Source organism: Pteropus medius, unplaced genomic scaffold (assembly GCF_902729225.1).
Source record: "Pteropus medius unplaced genomic scaffold, Ma_sr-lr_union100, whole genome shotgun sequence".
Taxonomy (NCBI): Eukaryota; Metazoa; Chordata; class Mammalia; order Chiroptera; family Pteropodidae; genus Pteropus; species Pteropus medius.
Genome location: NW_024340696.1, coordinates 26,830,994 through 26,848,092, shown reverse-complemented (window position 1 = coordinate 26,848,092; position 17,099 = coordinate 26,830,994). Strand labels below are relative to the sequence as shown.

The window sequence follows — 17,099 nt, the reverse complement described above, 5'->3', positions numbered from 1 at the left end:
ACCAGGCACTCCTCATCATCACATTCAAGGCATTATCTTGTGATTTTCCAACCATATTCTTTCTCCTTTATTCTGGATAAGATTATTTCCTTATTGACTCCATCGCAGATCCTAGGTATTTCAGGGCTTACCACTGTGTCTGGCACTGTTCTAAATGCTTTAAAAATATTAACTCTTTCAATGCTTATAACCATGCTATGAGGCAGATAATACTGTTCCCACTTTATATGTAAAGAAATGGAGGCAGAGACAGGCAAAATAACTTTTCTAGGTTTATGTAGCTACTAAGAATTCTGCCCACCTCCTCTACCAAGCCCTGATTAAATAGTTTATAAGCTCATAGTATTGTCTTCAACTCAGATATATTTGTATAAAATATAAAATTCTAGCCAAGAGGTATTTATAATATAAAACATACCAGAATAGTAATATGTAAATCATGCTAGTGTTATGCATAATGGATAGGAGAGATCAGAGAAAGCAAGATGGTATGGAGATCTCTGCAGCCTAACATTACCTAAAACGAAGATATGGCAGGGGTGGGGGTAAAGGGCAGAAGAGAAAGAAGGAAAAAATGATGACTGATAGATGAATCATAAGCCCAAATGATTAGAAAAATAATAATATTCAAGCAAAAAGGATGTAAATATTGGGAATTGCTTGGGGGTAAATGGGATGAGACTGATTTTAGACATGTTGAGTTTTATTTAGTGAAAAGAACAACAAACAAATAACATATGGGTGCCTGTGTGGTGTGAAGGGTGGCAAACACTGTAGTAATATGCCCATACTCAAGGCTGAGGCAAGTATCGATTTGGGAGCATTAAAAGTTTAGTGGATCAAGCCTTGGTCTAGCAGGCCTGGTCAAGCTCTCTACCAAACCCAACCCATGGTTTCTAGACAAATTCATTTCTTATGAAATGTGTTCCCAAATGAACAGAAGAGCTTACTTTTTTTTCAAATACAACTAGGAATCCAAACTGGTATGCCAGGGAATATATATTTCTGTGGCTAAGGCCTTCATTAGAACACCAATCCACAGAGACCTGCCAGGCCCTTCACCTCTCAGTAGGTGTCATAATGTTATTTGCATCCTGACCTCCTTCTTTGACCTGGCATCTCACAGACTTCCAGTCTGAGCAGTCATCAATTGCTTAGTGCAATTTGAGTCAAAGTGCCTCTTTGAGTCAAAGCAGAGAAATAGGGGCAACTATTTTTTCAAATCCATTCACTTTTCTGTATTCTCACTATTATCTTAGTTATGCCAGAGTGATCTTTTTAAACTAAATATCAAATCAAGTCACTCCCATTCAGTGGTTTCCTTTAGAATATCTTTAGATAATATCCACAACCATAAACATGGACTATAATGCCTTTCATGGCCTTGTCCCTCTGGCCTTAGTCCTTGGCACATTTTCCTTTCATTCCAGTAGTATGGAAATAATTGTAGCTCTCTCCTTCTTTACTCTGGGCTTCTGCAAATATTTATCTCTATCTCCTGAACTCACCTCCCCCACACAGGCATACCCAAATCACAGGCACTTTGCCTGTCAAACACCTCGTCTTAGTTTTGTTGTCACTTCCTTCTAGAATTCTTCTCCTGCTCCTCTCAAGACAGAGCTATGTGACTCTCATCATACTCTGCTGACATGTCTGTATGACCAGATCCTGGAAGAAAAAATTGTATCTTGTTTACCATCTTCCCTCTTCTCTGTGCTCCTTCCTCCTCCAGTACCTAGCATAGTGCCTGGTTTATTGTAGCTGCTCAGTACATATTTGTCATATAAATGGCCAAAAGGGTCTAAGAGTCCTGTGAGACACATACCTGTTCAGCTGAAGAGACTAAATGATGCCATTGGTATTGGAATGATACTCTCTCCCTGCCCCACCAATTAATCGATATATCTGGCATTTTTGAGATTCTCTGGACCCTTGCTACTCTGTGTGGTCTGAGTACCAGCAACACTGGAATTACCTGGAAATTCGAAATATCAGGCCTCACCCTAGAACTCCTGAATTAGAAGCTGTTTTTACAAGGTCCCCAATTAATGTTTGAGAAGGACTGCTCTAGATAAAATTAGTGGTTCCTTACTCAGAAAGTTGAGAATCCATTTTCTTGAAAGAATGCAAATGCCTGGTTGCCAGTGTTTTCACAGCTAAGGACTTCTTTTCACCCTGATCCAGGTTTACAGTAACCTTGCCTAGTCTTACATGGTTGAAATCGTCACTCTGTATGGTGTCAGAGGCTCTTCCATCTCAAAAGAACCCTGTGCCTGTTTTTTTTCAGAAGTCGATCACTTGACTGGACACTGAAAGTGCTCATTGTCATAGTTTTGACTCTCCCAGACATTGAATCCAATGTCAGCTATCAGAGGAGAGTCTCTCTTCTCCCAGGAATGGGCCTGCCTTCTAGCCCTGAAGTCCAAGCAGTTCTCAGCCACTGGCTGATGTGTTCAGCATTTAGGAGCAGTCCCTGGGAAATATGGCCTCAGAGCAAATACAGTAATGAATTTCAGAGCACAGCAGCTGAGGCCATAGGTTAATTACATTTCCTGAAGCTGGAGATCTGTAAGGCACATTCTCATGGCTACCACAAAAAGTAAGGCAAAGATATGGGAGAAAAGGGAAAAACTGATGGAGAAGAACTTGAAAAAAGGAAGAGAGGATGGTTCTGATGTTGATACAACCGGTTGGGTACTGACTAATTTACCAATATAGAAGAGGCATTAAATCACAGAAAATATAACAAGATGTAGAATTCTGTGTGTTTTGGAAGACATACTTTTTAAAGGATCTCAAGGTGGGAAGTAAGACTTAAAGGGAAAGCCTAAGACATGTTCACTGACCTGCCCACTGAGAGAGTCAAATTACCATCAGGCTTTTTTGCTCAGTGGAGCATGCTTGCAGGGCCTGGCTTGCTCCAGCTCTTGCCTGCAGCAATGCTAAGCGTTTTTAAATAAAACTATGAACAAATACACAAAGAAATTGGTGTGAAGATGTGTTCAACTAAAATATAAGCCTCCCAGAGACCCCAAACACTTGAACTGTCCAGGGAGCAATCATGTGCTGACCTCCCCGACCATGGAAGTAGAGAAGTTAATGTTTGAAAGTCAGACTATCTGATCCAAAGCCTCTGATTCTTCAATACCAACTGTCTTAACAATTTAATTCAATTCTGACACTAACTACCTGAAGTTAACATAGTCCCCAAAGATTAAGGACTCAGTCCCACAAAACTGCCCTACTTCAGACACCAGCCACAAATGGGTATTTAAACTACCCACTTCTTCCTAGCTACAAATTGACTACAAGTTTGGAGGATTCTCATGACCCCCTTGCCCCTCAGCTTTGATAATTCAACTCATGGAACTCAGGAAAACACTTTACTTATGTTTACCAGTTTATTATAAAGTATACAATTCAAATAGCCAAATGTAAGAGCATAGGGCAAGTAATGGGGGAGAGGTGCAAGGAGCTTCATGCAATATCTTGTCAGCCACTTTCCCAGGAGTCAAGGGGTCAAGCTAAATGTTCCTACCCTCTCTTCACCTGTTTGGTCTTTCTGGTGACCATCCTGAAGCTATCTAGCCCCTACCCGCAAGTCACTTTAGCAGCATAAACTCAGGGATGGTCAAAAGAGTTTCCTTAGGACTACCAAAATATATTCCTATCACTCAGAAAACTCTACAGGTTTTAGGAGTTCTGTGCCAGGATCTAGGGATAAAGACCAATCTATATTTTATTAAACCACATACAGTCATAGAAATATACAGGACTGAATGAGCAATACATTTCTCATGCAACTTCAAGTATAATACAAGTTTCTCAAATGAGTCAGTAAAAAATAGATTGTTTAATAAGTGATATTAGAACAAGGTAGGAAAAATTGGGAAGTAGGGGAAAATATAGATCCATACTTTTCTTAGCCAAAATAAATTCCAGATGGATCAAATACTTAAAAAAACTATAAATGTATTAGAAAATGAGTTTCTAAAAATAACATAAGAGGAGGGAGGGCTTTCTAAGCATATTTCAAAACTCAGAAGCCATAAAAGATTGAGAAATTCAATAGCATAAATTAAATTACAAAATACATAGTGAAAACCATCATTGGCAACGTCAAATGTTAAAATGAGGAAAATATTTGCAATTTATATTACACAAAAGGGTTACCCTTAAACATTTAATAAGCTTCAACGTATCAAAAAGAGTCAATAGAAAAATGGACAAAGGATTGGAACAAATAGATGTTAAAACAAAAAGGAACAGGCTCAAAGTGGAGTCACTTGCCCCCAAGACTGGAAACCAAACCAGTTTCAGCCTCTCCCAGGTATGTGACTTTTAACCAATTAATTTGGAATTACCTGATCAGCATTATTAGTGAAGTAATCTTCATGATAGACCCTGCTTTTCCCCCAAAGAAACATAACCTTGCCTGAAACAATCTACTCTGTTAGAAATTTCCTTTGCTTACCTCCTTCTGCCTGTACAAGCCTTCCATTTTGTACAGCTCCTCAAAACCCCTATTTGCTAGATGTAGAATTCTGTGTGTTTTGGAATGTGGCTGGTTCATGAATCATTGAATAAAGCCAATTTGATCTTTAAATTTACTTAGTTGATTTTTGGGTTTTTTTTTAACATAGGTCACAAAAAAAGAAAATATGAATGGCTTGTAATCCTATGAAAAGATGCTCAACTGCACCCATAAAAAGGAAAATTAAAATGATATGATTTAGACTAGTAAAAATTAAAAAGTCCCTGTTGGTGAAGCTATGAACTAGATGGTTGGAGATAGGGATGGGAGGCAAATTTTTCAATGCATACGCTAAATGAATATTGACTTTTGAATCATGTAAATGTCTTATTTAAAACTAACAAACCATAGTATTTATAAATAATTTCCTCAATACCAAATTCGAAAATACCCACATCCTCAAAAGCTGGAAGTGGCCCAGACCTGCCTCATGCTCTGAGTTCTGAGGATGACTCATATTGTAAGTTGTGGTTCAGTGGTAAGGAAGGAGATACTGAGCTTCATAACTTTTACTTTTCCTTGTGCTGCATGAAATGAGGTTACCTGCTCAGAGTAAGGAAGAGGGGTGTGAAATGCAAGAAGAGAAGAGGATAAAAGAAGGGATTACTGAAGCATGTTGAAGGGTTAACTGAAGTTGGAAAACACAAATTCACAAAGATGCCAGTCGGTTTGGGATTTTCTTCAGGAATGCTCTGCAGCCTAGGAGTGGGGATTTAGGAGGTAGGTCAGAGTGTGAGAATTGAAACACTCTGAATTGGAAAAATGATATAAAAGTGGCCATAGCAGGCCCTTGGTAAGTTTATATGACTTTCTTATGTTTTCCACAATTCCAGAGTCTGAACCTTTGGGGGTCCAACTACCTGGTTTTATCATTTTCCTCAGAGGTGATCAGGCCTAGGGGAGTGATGCATTAATCAAGCTCATAGGAGAGTGGGTGATAAAATAGAACCTTCTTTTACAAATTTAAAATGAAAATATAAACCCACTGCTCCCACAAGGTAGTACCTCCTTTTGCCTATAACAAAGTCTTCATAAGAAATGAAATTACTATTGACTAACTGTTCAGTGTCCAAAAGAAGAGGAACAGATAATCTCAATGACCAGAGCCATCGAGCCATGAAAATCTAATATACTACTCAAGGAACACAACCTGAAAGGTGTCCACAGTAGTAGAGGAATGCTGACAAATTATTTTTCTAAAATTTGATTGTTAGGAAAACATAAAATTGGTTTTAGTTTTCTCTTCAACCTGTTAGGCCATCCTTAGAAAATGTGCATGTCTTCCCATCCCTATTTCCTTTCTCATTTCAGTACAAATACTTTTATACAAAAATGTGCACATATAAAAATACGTATGTACACTGATGGGGTTTTGTTTACCAAAATGGGAACATACTGGAAAGATTATTCTGTGATCCTCACCAAACACATCATGGATATTCCTCTTAATTCTAGTAACTAGAAATAGATACATTCTAATATTTTAAGAAATAAAAAGGGCTTCAAGCTTTTTCTAGTTTTCACCACTACGAACAAAGCTGCAATAAACACACCTTATTTCCTTAAGCACTGAGGTCTCTTGCAGCAGAAGTTGGATTTGGGGATCAAAGTGTCCTATTTTTAATTTTGATAAACTGATCAAATTTCTTTTCCCAAAGGTTGTGACAGACTCATATCATCAAAGAGTGCCTCTTTCCCTACATCTTCCCTAATACTACACGTTTCTGTTCTTTTGATTTTTGCCAATATGATAGAAAACAGTACCTCATGTTTGCTTTAATGTACTTTTATTTGATTATGCGGTCAAGCATATTTTAAGGGCTTATTCTCCATTTGAATTTCTCACCTAAGAAGCAGCATGAAATAGTGTTTAAGTATATAAATTCTGGAACTAGTTTTGCCATTTTGAACTGAGTGATCAAGTTATTTAGCCTTTGTGCCTCCGTTTACCCAGCGTTGTTATAATTTGATAAGTCCATTATGTGAAAAATGTGTAGAAAAGTACCTATTCATTTTCTTTGCCTATTTTTCTATGGTGTTGTCTTATCAGTTTATGGGAGTTCTTTGTATATTAGGAATATATTAGCCCTTTACTAGTCTATGTGCTATATAATTTTTATTTAAAATTTCTGTACTGAAGTGACTACTTTTTCTTTATGGCTTATTTCCAATATTGCTCAAGAAACACTTCCTTTAATTAAAGGTTATAAAACTTTTCTCCTAAATTTCCTCTAAATATATTTTTATTTTTTATATTTAAATCTGGAATTTTTTCACATACAGTATAATACAAAGGACTAGCTCTGTGGTCCCTCTATTCCCTGGATATCCAAATGTGTCGGCACCATTTCCCCAATGAATTGAAATGCTCCCTTGTTATAGATCATGTTCTTTATTAGGATCTGTTTCTGTACTCTATATAGAGCCAAAACCACACTCTTTATAGTGGTTTTATAGTGAATTTTAACATTTGATAAAGCAAATCCCCCTTAATTTTTTTTTCACTTTCATAATCTTCTTGATTATTCTTCAATATATGAACTTAAAAAAAATTCTGTCCAGTACTACCCACCCACCCAAAGCAGAGGGGAGAGTAAAACTAACCACACTGGGATTCTGATTATAATTGCCTAATTAATTGCACATGAAGTTTGATTTTTCTAATATTAAGTCCCCCTATCCAGGAACATGGACTCTTTTTTATTTAGGTTTTGGTTTCTGTCCTTTAATAAAATTTTATAATTTTGTTTCTTCCTTTTTTTTTTTAACTTTTGGTCACTATTATGAATAGGATATTTTTTTCATCTCCATTCTAACTAGACATTCTAACTAGACAATGGAAAGCTTTAAATTAGGTTTTTTTCCTTTCATTCAGCCACTAAATTCTCTTGTTAATCTAGTAGCTTAATCTAGCTCCTGAAAAATAAAGGTAAAATTTTCCTGATGTTTATACAGGAATGCTCTTCTTTAGCTGTATGACAGTGCTTTACTGCCCAAGACTGCTCTAAGTGGCCTACAAGGAATGACAGAACATTTCTATAAAAATATCCCATGATTGCTTTGTTCAGATGTCATGGATGACAACACAATACAGTGGTTCTTGGTCTCTTAAATTCAGAGTCATCTATATTCATTTCTTAAGTTAACTGCTGTAATCATACCAGTCAAGTTCCCATCTGGTTTCTGCAACAGGAAACGGCCGACAGGGAGTCCTGTCTGGGCATACTTATTCCAATATTATTATCCTTATTCTTTGAAAGAGACATATACTCTGAGAGGACTTCTCTGACCACCCTATCTAATGAGCTTGTCTCGGTCACTATCACATTATCCAGTTTTATTTTCTTTATAACACTAATCATATTGGCAGGTATATTATTTTTGATTTGTCTCCCCAAGATACATTTATAACAGACTATTAACCCAATGAGATTAGAGAATTTCCATGTCTTATAAGCCCTTATCTCTAGAATCTAGAGCTGGAAACACCTAGTAGGCCTTCAGTAAATATTTGTTGAATCAATGAATGTTGAGTTTTCTGGAAAATAATCACATCACGTTTAAGTAATTTTTTTTATATCAACTGTTCTTAGTGTTATTAGGAATGGTTGTTAATAATCTGGACAACTTTTCAGTTTAAGGGACAGATCAGATTATTTAAAGATAGGTTTCTGAAACAGCATATCAAAAATTCATAAGTAGTTGTGGGACTATAACTTTAAGGGAGATAACTCTCCAGGCAGGGACAGAAATTTATCCTTCTACCTCAAAGTTCGAAATCTCCATTTGCTAAAGATGAACTACGATCTACTTATTTTGTCTTTTTTCCATTTCTTATAAAGGCTTATCTGAGTTTCATTTCAAATGCTGTAAAGATACGTTTACTTTTTTTTGGTAGAAAACTTACTGGGACTTTGTGGGAAATGAAGGAGAAAAGTTGCAGGTCAAACAGGGCATTCAAGGGAGGTTTCAGCCTATCTACTTAAGTTATTGTTTTAGAGGGCCAACCAGTTAAAAACGGTTTGCTCTTAGTGCTATGACTGAGCGAGGTCTTTTGTTTTTATTCCACTCCCGTATTGTACAACTTTCAGTTTATCAAACCAGATACGTGTGTGGTGAAACTCTCATAGCTGATATCAATGTCATCATTTGAGGCATTTGTTAAAGTTTACCTAGAAAGGCACATAAAGGGATTCAAGGCGAGACGGTGTATGGGTAGGTACAGAGTTAGCAGAGGTGGTTGTTTCAGTTGCCAGCAAACCTCGCCTACCTCACCGTTTAACTTTGCCCCCGGAGTTCCCGACGCCGCAAAGACCACTTCCGGTGTCCTTCCCACCGCTCCAGGCCCCGGCGGACGCAGAAAGGTAGGAGGGCACCTCACCGCGCCCCTAGGATCCCCAGCACTAAGACCGCCTTCCAGCGGCGGCGCGCTCGCCCGGTGCATTGTGGGCGTTGTAGTCTGGCCGGAACCTGTTTGTGACTACAAGTCCCGTGACTCCGCCCCTCTTCCCCTCCTAGTCCGCAGTCCTGTCCGCGGCCTCATCTGGGCTTCTCTGGCCCGGGGCACGCTGGTCCGGCGAGTCAGCGGTCTCTTTCCTGGGTACCAGAGACGGAAGCCGGAGGGGCACGGGGAGGAGCTTTGCGCGCGGGGTGAACGCTCGCTTTACGTGCTCGTTCGCCTCGCGACCGCTGCGCGCGAACCCGGTGTCCCCGCGGCGGCGTCGGTGGAACGCGGAGGGGGCGGAGGGAGCCCGCGGCGGCGGCAACAGCGAAATGGCGGAGACGGTGGCGGACACCCGGCGGCTGATCACCAAGCCGCAGAACCTGAATGACGCCTACGGGCCGCCCAGCAACTTCCTCGAGATTGATGTGAGCAACCCGCAGACGGTGGGGGTCGGCAGGGGCCGCTTCACCACCTATGAGATCAGGGTCAAGGTGAGGCCGTCTTTCTCTCCTACAGCGAGATCCCTCCTGCCGTCCCGGCTTGCCCCCAGCAGACCTAGGAGCGAATGTCCTCAGGCGGCTCGTCTGTCCAGGCCGGGAGCCACCGGCTGACTCGGTTGGGTAGCCCTGTCTGCGGGCGCGGTCGTGGCAAGGGTCCCTCTTGGTGTAGGGCTGGGATGGTGGTTGCTGAGTGAGCTGAGCCCAGCGCTGGCGTTTGGATAAGGTGCTGGAAGAACAGGGCGTGGGTTGAGCGGCGCTTGCCCCTCCAGCCGCTGATCTGGGAATAACATTTGAGTTGGAAAGGGGTAGATCTTTCGAGAACACAAAACACAGTTCTTCTGGAAGGGAGGTAGATGTGACTGAGATGGGGAGTTTGCGCAAAGTTGAAGCCTTCCCAGTTTTCTTTTTCTGGAGACTTTTCCCAGAGATGGCCAAGCCAAGCTGATTGCTCCAGGCTCTTTCTAGCTTGGTTGTACACTTTAACCAAAAGGGAGTTGACAGCAGCCTGACAAATTTGGTAGGGCAGATCCAGATGAGAACGGTGATTGGAAAAGGTTGATCTTAGCATTCTGGGCCACCGTTCTGCTAAAGTATAAGGAGTTGCCTGCCCCACAATCCAAAACTACTACTGCTTCAGGAAAAGCCTATTCATTTAGAGATCCTGCTTTCTTAATTTCGAGATTTGCACTTCACTGAATGAATCAGCTGAAGTAGAAACACACTTATAATTTCATAACTAGTATTTGTTGGCAATAAGTAATTCAGATGATTTGAAAGATGTTAATTGAGAGTAGTGCTTCACTTTCCGTAGTTCAGGATTAAAGAACTTGCTCATGTGTGGTAGTATCTTTAAAAATTGATTACATGAAAACAAATCCAGCTGTTAGAGATGACAACAACAACAAATTTTATTAAAAATTAAAGATAATAAGAATTTAGCTTTAGAATAATCAAAATTTATGTTAACAAGTTACTATTAACATTTAAGTGAAGTAATTTCTCATTAACTTATGCACTTTTTTAAAAGTGGTAAAAAAAACATGAAATTTACCATCTTAACCATTTTTAAGTGTACAGTTCAGTAGTGTTGTGAATATACTTACATTGTGAATATACTTACTTTTAAAATATACGCACTTTTAAAAAATGACCGATGCAGTGTTGCTAAGAAAATTAATCATCAAACTTTAGTTTAAGATATGAAACTAACAGATTAATGTTACAAGCCACCCTTATCTCCCTATGGATACATAAAATGTTAGCCATAAGCAGTCGTATAACTCATCTGCAAATCCAGGCTCCAGTGTACCTAGAGAAGTACATTATCATATAAAACTAGTGAAAAAGTGAAGCTTTTTAAAAAAATTTTTGGAATGACTTTGGATTATCCTAAGTATATGGTGGATTGTTCATTGAAAAGAACTTCCTCTTTTACCCTTATTAACCACCATGTTTTCCTTTCTTTTGCTGAAACAGAACTTGGTATTCCTGTTTCTAAACTTCCATAGCTAATACTTCCTGTCACACAACTGAAGTGGAATCTCCTGCCTACACTTCCTTTATTTAATAACTTTGGGTTTATCTCGCTGAGTGCATTATATTAAATAGACTTTAGTGTGATGATTTAACTATTTAAAAAATATACCTGATACTTGATTGCCAAATGGTTGATGTGACAGTTAAAGTGTGATCATTTGCATTTTAAAGAAAATAATCCTTTTAAAGAATAATTAATGAGTTACAGAATTAACAAAACACACACCTACACTGGTTTGTATTATATGAGCCAGTTTGTTGTGTGTTAATGATTTGTAGTCATAAGTGAGGTGCCTTCTAAGAAAATATAATTGAGTTTTTAATGAAATGCCATTGTGGTTACTCTTAATATGTAATGTGTTAAAATTCAGGACACCATTTAGTAAGATATTAGGTCTTATTTTAAGCAGCATGTGGTTTTTGAGAATAATTACATTCTTGTATTAAAGTAGAATGGCCAATAAAATGAATAAAGCATTTTTTAATGTTATTTATTACTACTTTTCTAAACTGTTGCTGCTCTCCCTAGCCCCTATTGCCTGCCGTTTGCTATTGAATTTGCCATGTGGCAAACAATTAGATGTTCCAGAGTTTGGATCCTTAAACTATCTTATAGCTACTCTTTAATTCTGGTCTTGAGAAAAATGTTCAATTTTATAGGATCTGATTGAAATTACTCTAATTCACAGAGTAATTTTATCTGGATGGTGGCACTTTAGAATGCAAGTTTCCCAATCTCCATTTATCTCTAGGTTTGAGGATAGTGTTTAAGACTATTAGGATCACTTGATTAGTATCTTTGGGCTTTTGAAAATAATTGGTAGTGTTAATGTTTTTAAAAATTGTTCTAATGGGTAGGTATAGTAGAGAGCACCATAAATGATTAAACCTCAGAGTCTAAAATTATTTTGGCATGTTAAAGAGAAGGCTAAAGGGGAAATTCAGTCACCATTTATGAAGTTTGTGCTATAATGTAACTAATTTTCTGGAGATTTTAATTAAGATTTGTTGTATCTAGTGACAACTGTTTTGAACAGGAGTGAAGGTAAGGATCTTTCTTGAGCTCTGAGTTTAAAGAATGGATTTATCATTTATTAGAGTAAGGTATAAAATCTAGGCTCTACTTCTTTGTAAAATAAATATGTTAATAGTATCTACCTCATAGGACTGAGTTAATGCACATAAATCTCTTTAGCACAATGACTGGTATATAATAAGCACTCAAAGATTACCTCTTTCTAAATACAGATATCTTCTAAATGAAAAGTCAGTGATAAGCTACAGTTTTTTGTTAATAAAATTGTTAGATTTTCTTATCAAGAAACCTACTTGGCATGAAAGTATACTTTCATTGAGGCAAATGTGGTATTTAAAAAAGCCGTCTTGTTTTAGTACCTAATCAAGTATCCTTTTTTTTCTTTGTTTTAAATTTTTATTATATTTTGTGGGATTCCATGTGGAAAATTGTGATGCCATTCAGAACATGGTTAGTTTCACATTTAAGACCAAAAAATGTCAAGAACTCCATGTTTTAAGGTAGTATATGGGTCTATGATTGTACTGTACTAGTATTTTTTCCTGTTTTATTGAGATTTAATTGACATATAACATATTTGTTTAAGATATACAGTATAACAATTTATTAAGATACATTGCAGAGTGATCACCACAATAAATTGAGTTAACATTCATCACATCACGTAATTACAAAAGTAGCCTTTTGAAGTTAAGGCTTATTCACATATAAAGCTGAATAGTAAAGTTTGGTAGTAAACATTGTGTCAGAAAGATGGTCAGTAAAAGTAACATTTTGACGGTGTTTGCCTTTCTAAAGACCCGTGTTAATGATTTTTCTCTGGGTGAATCCTCTAATTTTAAATTGAGAGTCCTTAATATCCAGATTGGAAGCTGAAAAATTAATTCTTAGACTTAGTTTTAGGATTTATAAGCATGTATTATTAAAGGGCAAGAATAATATTTTAAAGAATTAATGCGTTTTGGTGCCAAAAGACATCTGCACCAATTTTGTGGCTTTATCAATTGGCCATGAGATGTTGTCTGATGTACATCTTAGCTGTCAGCCATGGCTGACTTGCAGCATTCCTGTCAAGGAGAGGCATGTTGCTAGCTTTGAAGATTCTTACCCAATCCATCCCTTAAGATGAAGGAGAGGGAGGCAATGGCAATTAAAAAGTAGCCCTGGTATATTGGGTTATTAGGAACTTTGTTTGATGTTCATTTAACAGATGAGGATACCAAGGCACATAAGGTTGTGTCTCACCCAAAGTAAATTATCTAACTAGTGTCCGAGCCAGGATTAAGTTTAAAGGGGTCTGGTACTGGTTCAGAATTGCTTCATGGCTGCAGTTGATTTAATTTAAAATAGTACATCAAAACCTTTATCTACAGCCTAGTATTGGGGTACCCTAAGTGTCTGAACCTTTTGAAAGAATTCCCAATATTTGGCACTCTTGAGATCTGGAAGTTGACTCCTCAGTAAGATGAACCCAGAAAAAATAAACAGCTGAAAATAGTTTATTATTAAATTCTGGGCTATGATGAGATGACCCAAAGAAAAGGTGTTGATTGGCTGGTGATGCTTACAAAAGGCAAGCTTTTTTCTATATTAAAGCTGAAAAGTGAGAGGATTTATCACTTGAGTACCTATTATGTTCAAGGCACTGTGCTATATTTGTAATTTGATTTTTGAGGTAACCAAGCAGAATAGATTATATCTCTGTTTTGCAGATATAGAAGCCAAGGTCACTGTTGATCCTGATCTCTTGTTCCCCCCTCGTTCTTATTTTATGCCCCCGTTCTACTGAACTACTTGTATCGCCCAATTAAGCTGTGTTCTCTTGTATCTGGGTCTTTGCACACACTTCGTCCTCTGTTAAAATATCTTCCTTTAGTGCCTTGACTAGCTACCATTACTTGTCCTGCAGGACTTAGCCTGTCACCTTTTTTAGAGATTTTGCTGTTCCCTGGAATTGAGACTGGATTTCCTCTCTGTGTGCCCTTAGGATTAAGTTTGTTTGCTTGTCTGCGGCTTCCTTTGGTTCCTGTATCTTCTACTATAAGCTCCTAGAGGACAGGACTGTCATAACCACCCTTACTTAACATCTGACATTGTTTTGCACATAGTGGGCATTTATGGGAGAATGAAGTTTAGGAAGGTTAAGTAATTCGCCCAAAGTCAGAGCTATTAAATGGCAAAACTGGGATTGGAATCTAGATTTTCTGACCTTCAGAGCCCACACTTTTTCTTCCATCCTCACCGAACATTCAGATCACCTGAGGAGCTTTTGAAGCGAAGAAGATTCTCTTTTAATTGGGCTGGGGTGGGATTTAGGAAGCAGTAGTTTAAAAACCACCCAGCAAGGGCACTTAAGTGATATGCAGCAAGGATTATTCCTGGTTGCACAATGCTCTCTGTCTCTAAGAAATGACAGGCAGCAGAGGAGTATGAGAAAAATATATGGAGCTGGTTGGTGGCCTTGATGGGATTGAAAAAAAGGCAAATTCTGAAAATAAACAAACAAATCAGATCCTGGCAGCAGAGAAGAAAACCAGTGACATTTGCCAAAGAAAAAAAAACTGTTTTTGAAAGGGAGACAATTTAGATACTAGCTGAAAGCATGCCGACCTATACAGCTTACCTTTTTTGAGAAGAAGGGAGGCATTGACTGTATGCAGCCAAGCCAGATTTTTTTGCCCCTGTCTTGCACCATCCATATCTATATCCCTGTGTAATAATCTTGGAAGTAAGCCAGAAGTCAAGAAAAGGCAAAATATCCATTTAAGAAAGAAATCTACATATTTCATTAATATTGCCATCTACACCGTTAAAGTGGGAAGTCTGAAAGGGCTTAACTTTTAGCTATGCCGGTAGAAGTGATTTTCCTCTCCTCACCTTCATAATTATGCTTACAAAAAGGAAAGCACTGAACTGTTATTTTTAGACACTTTGATGTTTCTACCATATTACGCTGCTTCCATGTAAGCAGAGCCAACAATTTTTTGAGCATCAGATAAGAAAGATGGTGTCCAAGAAAAAGCAATACTGTAATCTTGATGTTGCTGTTTACTGATTCCTTAATTAAATGACTTTAAGCTTTCAACTAGAGTCTTACTTCTTTAAAGAAATATTTAACTTAGGAATTTGGATATGATAATAATGTGTGACATTTGCTGTAGCCTGCCAGAAAAGTTGTATCAATTAAAATATAGTTTGGTCTGTTCTCACAGAGACCTTAAAAAAACTTTATTTATTTATTTTTCATATGAAGAGGTCTCAGGGGCAATTCACAGTGGGTATTGTGGCTTGACATTACATATTATTCTCAACATTATACCCACATTCTAGCCAAGGAAAAGGCATATTCCTGCTCGTTGCCACCTATAGCTGCAAAGGAAGCTGGAAAATTTAGTCTAGCTAGGCAGCCATCTGAAGGAAGGACAGATACTGTTCTTTGCCACAGTAGCAAATGATTAGGATTAGTCCTTTTATGGTGTGGCTTTAGCAACATTCTGATCATCTCTCTTAATTCTTTTTTTTTTTCTGAAGTCTGAAATTTCAGAGTTTTGAGAAAGTTTATTTGATTTGGAAGAAATAAAATTGAGTTCTCATTAGTTTTGTCAGTATTAAATGTCAGTGATTTCCACCTCTTCCTGAGAATTAATTTTGATGAGTACAGAAAGGAGGCAAGTATGATGACATGGCATATCTGATAGGGGTATATACCATGTGATTAAGTTGGGTTAGAGGTAATGAAAGTAGATGGTTAACTTTTATTTTTTTGTTTTTTTGTATTTAATGGCTATTTAAAACTATGAAGGCAGTTTTACTTAGGGCCAGCATTTTAGTTGATGACATTGAATGATGGAGTATATAATTTGAGCCACCAAAATAAGTGAGATCAGCATCTCTTACTAGAGAATCATAGGAAGACTTAAAATTTTTATAAAATTACTGTGTCTAACAGTATTGGGATGGTCACTTTTTAATTCTGTGCTCTCTAGACTTTGATTTTGTCACTGATGTAGCACATCTCTTTTTGCTTGGCTGTCCTAAAATTATTTCCATATCTGCTATTTATAGCTTGTCTGCTCCCCCTGCTCCCCATTCTTGCCCTTGTAACACGAGCTTCTTTGTTCTATTGTAAGTTTGGGAATTTTTTTATTAAATTTATTGGAGTGATATTGATTAATAAAATTACATAGGTTCAAATGTACAGTTAAGTAATATGTCATGTGTATAGTGTATTGTATGTTCACTGTCCAAAGTTAAATTTCCTTCCGTCACCGTGTAAGTTTGGGAATTTTAATTCAGATAGAGCGGGGGTCCCCAACCCCTGGGCCATGGACCAGTACCGGTCCATGGCCTGTTAGTAACTGGGCTGCACAAAAGGAGATGAGTAGTGAGTGATAGAGAGAAGCTTCATCTGTATTTGCAGGTGTTTTCTCCCCAGCATTGGCATCACCTCAGCTCCATCTCAGATCATCAATTATTAGATTCTCATAGGAGCACCGGTCCCTGGTGCCAAAAGGGTTGGAGACTGCTGATATAGAGGAATAAAAGAGTCTCGAAGCTCCCCTTCTTGTGTCTAGTTTTCAGTATCTCACTCCTCTGTTGTTGGTTATCTTCAGGTGGAAACAGAAGCAGATAAAAGTCTTATTGGCTAGGCATACGTCTGTGTACCACAAGGTCTTTGTTTAAATTTATACCCAAAGATTCTCCCACGTTATATAACTGAGAACATTCTTACGACACTAATGGGTCTAACAGGTGTCAGCAAGCTCTGGGCTTCTGTTTTTGTAAAGTTTTATTGGAACACAGCATACTTGTTTGTTTACATATTATTTATGACCACTTTTGTACTAAAAAGGCAGAGTCTAGTAGCCTTGACAGCCTAAAATATTTACTGCCTTGCCCTTTGTGAAAAAGTTTGCCAACCCCTAGAGTTTATGTAGCATTGAAATGATGAAAATCAAAAGCACTTGGAGAATATTAATTTTAAAACATGAGACTATGAAAAAAAATTCAATTTAGGATGCCAGTAGCAAATGATTGATGAAATGGTAG

At 37.9% G+C, this 17,099-nt stretch overlaps 2 protein-coding genes across 4 annotated transcripts in view; one reads left to right on the top strand and one right to left on the bottom strand.

The window, feature by feature from the left end:
• AFG1L (AFG1 like ATPase) overlaps positions 1–9,035 on the bottom strand; it is a 169,864-nt gene extending 160,829 nt beyond the window's left edge. The window contains exon 1 of one of the 3 annotated variants that reach the window (XR_005654315.1): positions 8,810–9,035. Coding sequence is in view for 1 of the 3 variants with exons in the window: in XM_039869898.1 (XP_039725832.1) it covers positions 8,810–8,978 (169 nt within the window). In the remaining 2 variants the exon portion in view is untranslated. The remainder of the gene's footprint in view (positions 1–8,809) is intronic. The other 2 variants (XM_039869898.1, XM_039869910.1) reach the window with 2 other exon arrangements.
• A 40-nt stretch (positions 9,036–9,075) lies between these two features.
• Positions 9,076–17,099, top strand: part of SNX3 (sorting nexin 3) — a 34,653-nt gene continuing 26,629 nt past the window's right edge. The window contains exon 1 of the mRNA XM_039869919.1: positions 9,076–9,469. Within this exon, the coding sequence (XP_039725853.1) occupies positions 9,308–9,469 (162 nt within the window). The 5' untranslated portion in view covers positions 9,076–9,307. The remainder of the gene's footprint in view (positions 9,470–17,099) is intronic.